The 13,623-nt window shown below is 39.0% G+C and overlaps 2 protein-coding genes across 3 annotated transcripts in view; one reads left to right on the top strand and one right to left on the bottom strand.

Moving 5' to 3' along the window:
• Nucleotides 1-2,703: 2,703 nt before the first annotated feature.
• LOC308707715 (TMF-regulated nuclear protein 1-like) lies at nt 2,704-4,469 on the top strand (the record flags this gene model as incomplete). The annotated part of the gene is made up of 1 exon (XM_081394331.1): nt 2,704-4,469. The coding sequence occupies one exon, from the start codon at nt 2,704-2,706 to the stop codon at nt 3,253-3,255; it is 552 nt and encodes a 183-aa protein (XP_081250457.1). The 3' UTR covers nt 3,256-4,469.
• Nucleotides 4,470-11,804: 7,335 nt separating this feature from the next.
• The window catches only part of asap3 (ArfGAP with SH3 domain, ankyrin repeat and PH domain 3), a 28,759-nt gene continuing 26,940 nt past the window's right edge, over nt 11,805-13,623 (bottom strand). For both annotated transcript variants that reach the window (XM_081347333.1, XM_081347334.1), the window contains exons 25-26: nt 13,383-13,511; nt 11,805-13,232 (exon numbers count right to left, since the gene is read on the bottom strand). In XM_081347333.1, the coding sequence (XP_081203459.1) occupies nt 13,158-13,232; nt 13,383-13,511 (204 nt within the window). In that variant the 3' untranslated portion in view covers nt 11,805-13,157. The remainder of the gene's footprint in view (nt 13,233-13,382; nt 13,512-13,623) is intronic.

The raw sequence follows: 13,623 nt of genomic DNA, 5'->3' as shown, positions 1-13,623 counted from the left end.
TTGACTGCTATTCAAAACAGACATATGGAAAGCCGGAAGCGGATGGCGTGATAGATGAACTTGTTGCAGTTTTCATGCGAAATGTTCACGATTTTTCATCTTGGCTTCCACAACAAAAAGGGAAAACAAAAGAAAACAGGCTACGTTACGTTACCAAAAGGAGGAGAGCAAACATCGGTGAAGCTTTTCAATTTTTTTGAACACAGATGCCGAGCTTGCTTTGCTTCTGCTTGACAGTTAGGATACCATGGTTACGCCAAAGCGATGTGGTTGTAGAAATGAATAAATATGGCGGAATCTCTAGGGTAGCTCTAGTGAAGAGAAAAACATTAGCCCCTTTCACATTGCAATCCCGGTAAATTACCGTAAAATTACCAAAACGACTTTTCCAGTAAATAGCCTATAATCCTACACAAATCTGCTGTTTACAGAAGCAACTTTGTTCCGTCTTTTTACCGGTAAGATAGGCTACCATTCGATCAGTATCAAACTAACGTTACCGGTTGACTCTGTGATGTCAATCATCTGAAATTAATTTGATTATTAGTTTTCAAAATTTGAAACATATTTTGATAAGTTTAGCATGCTGTATTTAATGTCTTATATCTCTTGTATATCTCATCTTACCCTAATTAAAAAGAGTCTAATTTTATCTTTTTACTTTAAAATAAAAATGAGGCCTATAACTTTTACTCGACACATCCCAAAACAATTATGTGTCCACAAATTCCTCATTAACAAATAGACACAAACAACTTTGATATACATAATACAAACAATGACATATATCACTATTTTACAGAGACACAAAATTATGTTTCGGCTGACTAAATCTCACAAATGTTGATACAGATGAAATGGCCAAATCAAAAATATCATAGGCATTCATCAGAAGTGCTGAGATGAGATTTTGTGCCATTTATGGTCAAGAGAAAAAAAATTAAGGTAGGGGGGTCATCTTGCCCCAGGCCTGGGGCATCTTCCCCCATGTTACCCAACTAGGTTACCTACTGAAGTTTATATAGGCTACGCAACTGCAGAGCCGCAACGCTGATAAATGGAAAAGTAGGCAGGGTCTCGAGCGGATTCAGCGGAGCCTACCGTAAACAGCTCAGACAGAGCCTTATGTTTGGCACAAAGCAAACGTTCTATCAGAACATTCTGACTTCGAGCTTATGCTGCGTTCATGCCATGTACAGTAGTAACCATAATTATGAGATGGCAACCCGTGACATTCTACCTGGAGCTTTTCACATCCTTTGACTCGGATTTATGCATTTCTATGTCAACATTATCAACGCTGTCAACAGCAGTCAGGTGGCACAACTAGAGCTCTGTAAGTTGTTTACATTCATTATTATTGTAATGTTATGAGTTTTGAGACATGAGGTAATTTAACACCACCTCTCGTCTCGTGATGCTTTGCAGACTCAGTTGTGTGTGTCCATGTGTTTTGAAGGAGGAGTGGCTTTGGAGACTGCTGTGAAGGGAGGGTGGGATCTTATGCTTATCAAAGTTAGCTTGCTATTGCTAGCCTCTCCGAAATTGCCTACTCTACCTTTAAGATGGCATCACATTTTTTAAAATAAATATATACATTTCTGTACCCTAACCCTGTACCCCCTTAAAAAATCAGCAAGGTTTATCATGTTAAAAAGATTTAAAAATGTATATTATTAAAAAGTAATGTGATTTAAATGTACGTGATCACTCCTAGTTTAAAACAAAATCTAAACATCATACTGATTCTTAATGGGAAATGTCAAAGTCATAAGTCTATTATTTAAACTAAAGTAATGAAGTATTTAAACTGAGCAGTATTGTATACATTTTTTAAATAACATTTCCTCTCTGTTTTAGTTTCACCGTAGTAAAGGTAAATAAATCTCTTGAGTGTTTTGCATGCAAAACAACCTCAGTATCAACATGATATTTTTAATCCTAACTGGAGCAGGTGTTTTAGCATTAGCTCGAGCACGTGAGATCTTGTGAATTACTTCCCTCATAAATAACACATTTATTGTGTATTATTTGAAATACATAAAACTCATGGTTCATGAGTGCCAAAATCTGTTGCTTGGCAACAGCAGCTCATGGAATGTTGCATTTGCAAAGGATCTTGCATTTCTGGCTTTTTATGACCTCAGCAGGGGAGGAAAAGTGTGACAGAGATGCAGAAAGATATAGGCCTATTCAAAGAGAACAAGAGAGGGAAATGTGTATGAGTGTGTGTGGGGCAGGCAGTCAATTCTGCTTTCCTGCAAACTATCTGATGGATCAGGCTGTGTTGCTACAGGCAACACACAGAGGGAGGGAACAGGGTATGATTAAGCAGTGATGGTAAAAAAAACAAAAACACTTTGGCTTTTTTTTTGTTCATTGCCTGAGCTGACATAGACATCTGTAGGGACGTCACGACAGAGAGTGAAAAAGAGAGGATGCTGAGTGGGCAGGAATACAGAGGGCGAGCATCCAATCAGCTGCGGCAAAGTCAGCGTGTCTTTGTCCAATAGAGTGTGACGAGGCTCCTCCAGTGTGAGCTAACAGCGCTGGTGGCTGGTGTCTTATTAATGAATGGAGCGTCTCACTGGCAGCAAAACGGTGCTTGAGCTCTCTCTCCCTCGACGGAGAAGGCAGCACAAACAGAATAGTAAGAGCACTTCGCACCTCGACAGAAAACAACTGCAGCAGCCGTGCGCAAATATGAACAAGCACCAGCATGAGGATGAGAACTCTGACAGTGACGCGGAGCAGGATTCTTCTCTACCTTCTGGGATGGATGTCCACTCCTCTTCTTCCTCATCCAACCTCCTCCTGCCCTCATCTTCTCAGCGGAGATCCATCTCCATGGGGGACTTTCGGAGAGTCCCTGCTGGACAGACAGGCTCCGAGCCCCCCTCTGCAAGTGCCACGGCACCCTCGTCCAAGCTGGTTACCCCCAGCTCGAGTATGGAGTTCGAGGCAGCTCGTCGACGCCTCCTGGAGGTGGAGGAGCGCCAGCGTGTCATCAGAGAGATGGAGAGACGACTGGAGGAGCTGAGGGAGGTGTTCGTGCGCTCCGAGCAGGAGGCGGTGGAACACGGGGAGCTGGTGGCGCGCATCACTGCTGCCGCCCAGCAGGGCGAACTATACGTGGCGGAAAACGGACAGCGGCTGAAAAAAGGATTGCGGTTTAAACGGCACAAACCCACCATTGTCTTTTCCTCCATGCTGGGGCTGAGAACGTGCCTCCCTTGGCCTGTCAAACTCAAATAGCGAAACAGCCGCTGCTTACTTGCAAGATGGCCCTTCACTGCTGTCACACAACACAACTCAATCGCTATCTTCAGATCCAAGGATATCCAAGGCTCATTGTCTACTCGCTGTTAGTCAGGAAATGCTGAAACTTCTGCTCTGTCTGTATATATTGTTAACTGGGATCTTAGGTGGTGCTTCATTTGAGCCTATCGAAATGGCGCTGGCCTCATATATGCTGCTTGAACCACCCAAGACGCTGGGGATTTGCTTTAATGTGTGTGAACTTTGCTGATGTTTAGAGCTTTGTGCATGCGTTACACTTCATGTCGCTTGGTGTGCGTGAGAATGTCAGAGAGGAGACACACATTCATCCAGAAGAACTCACTTCATCCGAAAAGAAAAGCATTCTTCCATCTGCAGTAAGGTGAAACAGAGCGTTTAGGCTAAAGGCCTGTTCACACCAAGAACAATACCTACAACAGTAACTACATGTCCACACCAATGGATGTTAAAGGTGCAGTAAGCAATTTCTGAGAAGTGCTGTAGAAAGTGGACCAAGAAACTTGCAGCCAATCAGCAGTAAGGGGTGTATACACTCATTAGGGGGGAGGTGCCTGTGTTGCATAACGTGTTCAGGGATTTGGGGGTGAAGCTATCAAGATAGGGGTGCATCCTTTTGGGTAAGCGTGTGTTTGTTTTGGTGATTTCAAATATCAGCGTTTCACAGAAATCGCTTACTGGCACTTTAACATTCTGTTTATAAGCGCGTATTGCATTTGTCTAACGCTCTGTTGTCAGCAGAATTCACTTTAAATGTTCAAGCTCTTTTAAGTCAGGTGGAATCTGATTAGCTGACAATGTTTTCGAGGAAAACAATTAGGCCTATTAACTGGAAAAAATCACTCTTAAAGTGATTCCAATTAGATTGTTCCTGCGTGATGTTATCATTTTACCTGTGGTGTGGACTTCATTGTTTCCATAGAATTAGAATGATAATTTATTAAAACTTTAGAGTTATTTTTTATCATCCTTGGCGTGAACAGTCCTTAAAGTCCCAAGGGACGGATGAATTGTACGATTTGTGCACAGATGCTGGGGACATGCGCTTTGGTCCTCTAGTGTTTTCGTCTTGTACGTCTAGGGTGCCCATTGGGCTTGTGTGGATGGAGAAGAGGAGCAGCGATTTCTCTCTCTCTTCTCTGTCAGCATTGCATCTGTGGCCTCTCTGGTCCCTTTGTCGCCTAGCAACCAGGACCTGACTTTAATTTCCTTCCGAATGTATTTGACATCAACAGATCATCCAAAACTACAGCTCATGAATGACTGGCATGAGGACATTTTGAGATTTTTGCTGTGTGATTACATTCGCTGCAGATCGCTAGTTCATTTGAGCATACACTACAAAGAATGTGTTCAAATATGTGAGCAGAAAGATTATGGCTGTGTCCGAAATCAGTGACCTCACAGGCAGTGTTTTTTTTATAATGGGACATGCCAAGGGTTTCAGACTGGCTTCTAAAGCATCACGTCATGTGAAATGATCTAGAACAAATTCTTGTGAACTTTTGAGAGATAACCAAACAAATATTTAATGACTACAAATGCTTATTCCTTGCCAGAAAACGCATACGTTATGAATGTACCTTCATACATTATTAACCACTCCATCAGAGACCATTTTCAGTCTTTCCACCAATCCCCGAACCAAACGCGTAGAACAGTGGAATATCATAGGAAGCGAAGACCTTCAAAAACCAACCAGATGAAGGCATCTTATTAGATAGACAGGATGTTATGCTAACATTGGATTCAGATTTGATTTGATGCCTTCCTACCTCCGTATGCTGCGTGCAAATGCTGCTTTTTTCAGGTTTCAGACAGCCAATATCACTCATTTAATAATGAATACAATCTAAAAGCAGTTTCACATGTAGGTTGCTATAATCTCTTTGGTTAGTTATTTGGTGCAGCTGCCCTCATGGAAACTTCCTGTCTCCTTTGCGTTTCATCTCTCTCTCTCTCTCTCTCTCTCTCTCTCTCTCGGAGCAAATGGCTCTTGCTCAGCCTTGTTTGAGTGGAGTGCGTTCAGGGACTTCAGCAAAACACAGGAGACTGCTATTCTTGGCTTGAACCAGTTAAGGCTGGAAGATTCTGGGCTATATAGAGAGAAAAATGATGTGATGCTGGCTAACCTTGTAGGTCTTTAGCGAGTGGAATAACCTTTCTTTCGGCAGAGAGATTTATGCTATACTGCAGGGTAAGCCAGCGGGACTGTACATCACCACTGAGAATGTAGTCTGCACCTGGCATCTTGCCTCATTGTTTAAGCAGACACTCGCTCTACTCGCTGCATTATATCAGGAAAAAAACATGGAATTATTGCATCTTAATATATCATTATATCCTTATTTTTAATAATAATAATAATTAAATAAACATAACAGAAAAGTTATTATTAATCGTGTTCATTAAATATAGTCACAATATTTTACATTAAATTTACTCTGTATTATGAGATTCTGTTCTGCCAAAATCTAAAAGTAAGATTTTAAGCATTTATTTACTCTCATGTAACATTAATTATTCAATTGAAAAGCTGTGATTACAATCATTACATACACATAGAATGTCTTTTAACAGGGTCCCTTTGCAATACACTCTTGTCTTCTATAAATACTGCATGCATGGTGCTTTTTGTCTCTCTGCGTGACCCCTACGCATCTGTGTGTGATGCAGTTCGATTTAGCCTACGTCATTTGACGGGGCAGGATGCCTGCAGTCAGACCTTCAGTTTTCTTTATTCAGTTATATCGATCAGGCGTGAAGCAAACACATTAGAGTTGACTGAATCTCAGTTCAAGGGCTACTTACACTTCTTTAAGGAGAGAACATCTGGGTGTCCTTAATGGTTGCGCTGATCTCCCTCATTTTAGGAGGGAATTGATTTAGGCAGCTGTAGATTATACTAGATTTAGGACACGCGGTTGGCTGCTGTGGATTATGAACATGCATGTAATGTTCTTCAGCGACATATCAACTGCTAACCAAACTAAGTTGTTGTGATGAAAGCCTCTGTTGTGAGGACATGTTATTAGCGATCACTCTTGGAAATATGTTATGAACCCATCTTAATTCTTAAAGTTCTCCTACAAACATTTACCATGGTAACCAGTGTTACTACTTTAAAACCGCAAAAAAAAATTATGGAATCCGTTTTTGAACAGTGTAGTAAGGTTTCAAAAGCTGATATTTTTCATTTATTACAAGGATCTCTGGTATGATTGATTATGATTGGTCAAATGCGGCATTCAGCGGTCTGATATTTCCTTATTTCGAATTTAAAGAGTTTAAGAGTTATAAGCCATAAACAATACCAGCTTATTGAGGTAAATCACAATTTTACAAACTTTAATTTGAAGCAAAAAAAGTATTTGAAATTTTGACAAAAACACAATCGAACAAAACCGTGTAGGCCTACTTAAAGACTTAAAATCCCATAAAGCATTGCGAATTCAATCATTAAATTAAAACCGATGAAGAAATATAAATGATTGACGGTTTTGGCTATTTTATATAGAGAAACAATACATTAGGCTATATGGATCTTAAGCACACAAATTAAGTAGTTTGAAAACATTGGGAAACTGACCATACGTCATTCCAACCCGATCTCATGGAAAAACTTAAGTAGCCTATTTAACGAAGTGGCGATTTGTATGAATTCGTACGATTTGATTTGTACAAAAACGTACGATTTTTAAACGAATCTCATTATGAAGGACCACCCCTAATCTCGCCCCTAAACCTACTGTCACTGGGGTTCAAACAGATCAGGATAAACTTGATAGTGCAGTCAACAATATGTAATATATGAAGGTGTGCCATGCTAGAGCCATATCGTAATTACCATAATGATAATAACCATAATATTCTCGTAGCTCACAGTAGGTCTGTCTGATTGTTCATAATCAATTCCCTTATGAAGAAAATGAATGGGATTTAACTTCCTTAAATCATCTGTTGCACTCTATAATATAACTCTAAATATAACCACTGTCAGATACCCTGGTAAATATTTGTAAGGGTTTCTAGTTTGTAGAAATCCAGCAATGCTACCAGATGACCGGTTGAATGGTTTCTCACGGGTATTCGTGAGTTGTAGGCTGTATGTTCTCAAAATCTATATAGAGTTAAACATTCATCAAATGCCTTATCTAGTTGACTGTACATATTAATTTAATTTCCGCTGTGTGGTTAAAGGACACCTCAGCCGAAGTCTCTCTCACATGCTGATTTTTGCACTGCACCTTTTATGAGTTTTGCTATGACAGATGTTAAAAGAAAAGCTTTCCCAAAGATCTTGACCCACTTGCAGAATGAATGTAAAGTCTGTCCTTGTGTCCATGTCTACGGTTATGATGCCATCCTTATAGGCTTTCATCAGGTAACACTAATCTTTGTAAAAAAAAAAAAAAAAAAAACAGTTTTGTTGAATATCCAGCTTTTGTTGTCAAATCTACTGTACTTATTTAGATAAGCCGATTCATTATTTCTTCTCTCAGCTGTAAAATAACTTAAAGCTAATGTAATCTTAATGCTCACAGGCGGCCTTTGCAATTCAGAGACCCGTTTCAAAGAAACAGTTGGAGGCCCCCCAGTCCCATGAGGAAAAAAAGTTAAAAAATTACTTCATTATCTCATATTTCACACTGAGTAGTCTACTTATAAACGCATTCTATCTACGCATTCTATCTTTTTAACCAGGGTCCGGTTGCACAAACTGCTAAGACTAATCTTACAAGTTAGTCATCCAATTTGTAACTTTTACATTTTTAAGTCAGTTACATAAAAACATAGATTGGAATAATTTGATACTGAAAAGTAAGACTGATTACGCTTAACCAACTGCTAGTTGGTCTTACTAGTTCTCAACGACACAGTCTGAACTCAATGGCTATGTTTATGCAACTGGCCCCAGAATCGCGCAAAATAGCGTTCAATCTTCGTAACTCACAGCCCCTCAGCGAGCACCTTGGTGGACTGCAGGTTTGATTTTATCAGCTGCAGGTGCGCAATATAAATATCGAAAAATTAAATTAAATGTGAAATCTGGTCCACGAGGGGTAATTAGTAACAAAAATGAAACTAAAACCGTCAATAGGTGGCAGCAAATCATTGTCTTACCAAATGAGTCATGGAATCGTTCAGTCAAACAATTCATTCAAAATGGCGGATTCATTCAGAGACAAAGCGACAAAAGTGACTGAATGCGTCCGAAATCGTATCTTCTCTTGAGTAGGAACATTTTGAATAAGTAGCTAATTACTTCATGGCCACAAAAAAAACGTATGTTCTATATAACATGAATGTAATTCTACATTCGCCATGTTGTATTTAGTATGTGACCTACCAGCGTCAGTTACAACGCTTTACTGACATTCATAAATCCTCTCCCGTGGCCTCATGGGATAGTAAAGTGTTCATCGTATGCAACACTTTTTCGAGTTGCGAGGTCAGTTTCAAGTGAAACATAGCAAAGGCCGTTACTATTTACAGTAGCTTTTATGTTTAGTCACAGTTTAAGTGAAGCTTTTCTGGTAAAAGTAGGGTTCACAAATGTAACCTTTGACTGTATTCTTTTGAACACTTTTGAACATTATAAGAATGTTTCACGCTTTGAATTTATGTATTTAATGTGCTTTGCAAAGTTCTATTGCAATCTTTTTAAGATAGCCTATTCTGTAATTACTGTTATTTACTGTTTTATTTCACAGAACAAGTTCCAACATTTCTAAAACCCTTGTCTCTTGTCTAACAGGATAGCCTACTTCTATTGTCACTGTATGCTCATTGGATTTTTGCTGAAAATTTGCTGATTTTTGAAGAAAAAATGAATGGAAATGGAAACTATTCCACATGCTTCTGTACATTTGTTGATAATACATTGAATATTAAAAGATGTTTTTGCTGACTGTTTTAATGAGTCCATTTGCCTATGAAAATGCTGATCTTATGCCATTTTATGCCTGTGTCTATTTTAAAATGCTCAGTCTCTCAGCAGAATTTGATAGGACAACAGTACAGGAAGAAACACTTGATCCAACACAGCTTGGAATGATTTCTGCTGAAATCAGTGCCAACAGCCTCATTTCTTTCCATGAGCCATCTGGCAATCTGACATAGACATATATATGTCTAAAGGTCCAATACTTATTTGGATTAAGATCGATTTTAAATCGATTGCCTCTGTGTAAAAAGCACTTATGATTGTCATGAAATTAGAGGCTTACTGACCCATTAAAAAAACACATTGAGGTTTCATACAGTTTGTCTTTCTCAGTGTGACCAGATTCAGAATCTAAACCCCACACTTCAGATATCTGCAATAATAATTTATAATTTAAAAGTATTCTTATTGTTTTTAAGTAAAATATCTCTAAAACAAGGTCAGTTCAGTTTTCAGTTAAAAAAATTGCATAAGAGATTCTAGAACTTGTATGTTTTATCTGAACATACATTAAGATTAAAGCTCTGAAAAGCAAAAGAGCATCCATTTGTACCTAATTTGCAGTTTATAAAAAGATTAGTAAAGCACTCATATTGTTGCATAACATCAGGCCTTGCATAATGTTTTTAACATCTAATGCCAAAAGCTATGACTTTATAATAGCCCTGATCCAATGGCTGGGTTTAGTTGAATAAAAAGCTTACCCTTGTGATTGTATATACACATACTGAGTGGGGTTGTGCTTTCAGAGATTATAAAATCATGTACCCTAGCCTATCAGTAAAAAAAAAAAAAAAAAAAGGCAAAAAAATCTGCTTTTAGAATATTACTGAATGAATTTTAAGTTAGGTTAAAATTAAAGGTCCCGTATTATGCCCCTTTTCACAAGATGTAAAATAAGTCTCTGATGTCCCCAGAGTGTGTAGGCTATGTGAAGTTTTAGCTCAAAATACCCAACAAATCATTTTTTACAGCATGTTTAAATTGTCATTTTTTGGGGCTCAGAAAAACGCGCTGTTTTAGTGTGTGCCCTTTAAATGCAAATAAGCTGCTGCTGGACGGCACAGGGGGCGGAGCTTCATGAGCTCGAGCTCAGTCTCTCAGGACAATTTCTCGGAATGATGATAAACTACAGGTATAGTTTAGTAGTTTAATTACGGTTATAACGTATTTGTTATCTGCTTGTATGTATCCATTATTAATAGCCTACAAGTCTGCTGTTTCGGACCAGGTCCGAATGATGATCAAACATATACTGATGAGTTTAATAAAGTTTATTGTACATAACACAAAAGATGAAGCGTCAGTTTTACTTCAGAAAATCACCGTAAGAGCTGAGTAAACACAGTAAGTTATAAGAAGTGCGCAAGTAAAAATACGAATTTCGGTAGAGTTGAGGGAGCATTTTCTTTAAAAACAAAATAATTCCACCTCGTCTTCAGCGGCTGCCTCAGATTTCGGGAGTAAATAGAGAGAGCTATGTGGATTAATACAGCCAGCCACACAACACCTACGACGCTTGGGAGACATTATCGTCAGTGCAGCAGCTGTGAACTCGATCAGGGCGGGTCTATGTTGAAATAACGGCAGTGTCTGTCAACACTCGTGGGCGGGGCCTGTGCTTAGTGACGTCACTAAAACAGCATTCTGAAAACAGGTCGTTGGGAGACACTGCTTATGATTTATGGGGATTAATAAAAAAGGAGTGAGTGGATTTTTATCACTATTGGCTGGTTGTGTACACACTGCCAACACACATTTATGTCCAAACAGCATGCAAAAGTGAATTTTGCATAATAGGGGACCTTTAATGTAAATAACAAGCTATATTTTAGTCCTGTAACTGGTCACCACAGTTTGTTTTCCACCATATTTCAAAAAAATATTTTTTTTATTTTAAATAGATTTGTAGTGTGACAAAATATTTTTTAAGGTACAAATAATTATTGAGGTCATACAACCTGCACATGTAATAATGAGCAAAATCATGTTGGCATGTGCTTTCTTAAAGTGAATATATTGTGGAAAGAACAATCCAAATGAATGTAGACCAGAGCAAAGGGCAGATGTGCACAATCTAGATAGGAGCACTAGTCAATAAATGTGATTGAAGGACTGAGAATAGAAATCTTGTGGGATTGAACATCTGCTTCAGGCTGACCTGAAAACTTTCTGCATCACTCCGCACTGACCAGTGACGTAACACCTGTCAATTATGCAACAGTTTAGTCAGATGCTACCTAATGATTTTCAATCTGTAAAGAAGTTGAGTGCTGGCAACAATCCATTAGGCCCATCCAAGATGGACAGCTGACTGTTGAAAAAGTAGAAGGTACTAATATGGATCTACATGCACACACTTAATGTGTCTGCATAATCCTTTTGCAAAAAGATGCCACATTCTTAATCCAGGATTTTTTTTAAAAACGCAGAGGAGTAAGTCTCCATGTGTTTGATGATTATAGAGGGCTTATAAATTCTAGAAAAAGGATATGCCAATGTACTGTATTATATTCTGTAATAAAACACTTCATTCCTATAAACCAACAACAGTCATATCAAAGGTTTTGCAATCCATTGTATGTTTAATGAAAACACGCGTTTACAGTTTGCAAACATTTAATTGTCATTTTCGATCCTTGAAACAGATGCTAAACAACATCTCAGAGAAAAATCTCATTTGTCCTGAAAAGACTGGACGTGACATTTATCAATAAAATACAGTTACAGTGATACAATAACGGTTGAGTTAAACAAGTGTAATTTACACAGCGTTACCTTTTGCTTTCCTAAAACACAAAGTGAGCTGAACCGTTTTGGACCTCCAACATACGTGCGTTCATCTCTGCCTGAAAAATGCTTCACAGAAGTCAATGAGATGGCAGAAGGGAAAACATCTGTTGTGTGCTCTCAGCTTATCAAACATTTATACAGTCTGCCGGTTCGAGACACGTCCCAAATCTGCCATAAACCACCTCGGTATGGAGGGAGATCCCATTAAAATAATAATAACAATAATAATGCTGTTCGATAACAATACAAACACAGAAAAGACATTAAATGTGGGTGACAAGTACAGCTTTTTTTCCTGTTTTGTATAGACAAAGCTAACAGAGCTTGATTTTTGAAAATTAGCATAAAATATGGAAACTCGAAAAGCACAAGGATGATATACAATACACATTTCATGCGTGCTGGGATTGAAAAATAACATTTGTTGTCGTTTAACACTCAGATAACATCCTGATCTTCTATCTGAGGATTCTAAAGGTTTTCAACTGATGTTACCATTTGCTTTATCTCCCAGTGCAGGGCTGGATGTCCGGGAATCAGCAGCAATAGGAGACGTCGGTGCAGAGGAGACAGATGAAACCAAATACATCATCCTTTAACTCGCTGTCTGGTGGACCTGGTGTCTGGGCAAAACTAATGGCATGTCATGACGCCTGATGGTATATATTTATATCCAGAGAGCACCAACCACAGGATGAGCTTCAGCAAATGAGTCCAGTGCCTCCGAGTCTGGGCGACAATCTCTTAGAGACCTCAAACGCCAAGAACACGTTCAATGCCTCAATATCAATTAGAACAAGTGTTGTCGTTAGTTTAAACAACTAAAGCCAAGAGGAGTTTCAAAAGCTGGATGGCTTTCATCCCTTTTCTGCCATTCATTCATGAGTCATGACGTACCTACCAAACCTTCAGTCCAGATAAACAGCTCAGATATGTTATGAGCAGCACTGAAATGATCAGTGGATCATCTTACAGCACTCCACACTAACGCTGTTCTCCAGTCTTTCATCTTCTAAGTGCATTTCAGGCCTCCACAGTCTCTAGGTCTAGCGCTTCTTAAGATAAAAGCAACAGTCTAGACTAGTTCCACATGGCGTGTGAGTGTTCATGGAGGTTCACCTCATTCTCCTAATTTATGTACATAGTTGACTGGAAAGGAGCCACTTCTAGAAGGTTCTCCCTCTATGTGGCCCACCTGGGAGGAAAAGAGTGCAAGATGTTGAGGTCTCGACATCAGTTTGAACCATTTATGGAAAATATATTCAGTTACTGTAAAGCCTGTTAAAAGCAAGCCAGGTAAACACATGGTGTGTGTGTGTCAGTGTGAGAGAGTATGTATACTTACCCACCAGTGTGGGTCATCAGTTGCTGTCACTATGATGATCTCGTTCTTAAAAAAAGCCAGCTGATTAGCACCAACTGATCTGCAGTCAACCAACGCTCTGACCTTCTTGGGTCTCTCCCTTAATGAGATCTAACACACAGAGAAAATCTCAGCATCATACACTTTCTGACTTTGAAAAGGGTTACACAGAAAAACCGGGCATCATATACTACCTGACTTTCAAACTTTACAAAACACAACC

The sequence above is a fragment of the Scardinius erythrophthalmus genome, assembly GCF_964197995.2.
Source record: "Scardinius erythrophthalmus genome assembly, chromosome: 19".
Lineage (NCBI taxonomy): Eukaryota > Metazoa > Chordata > Actinopteri > Cypriniformes > Leuciscidae > Scardinius > Scardinius erythrophthalmus.
Note: the sequence above shows the minus strand (reverse complement) of the source record. Positions and strands in the feature narration are given on the sequence as shown.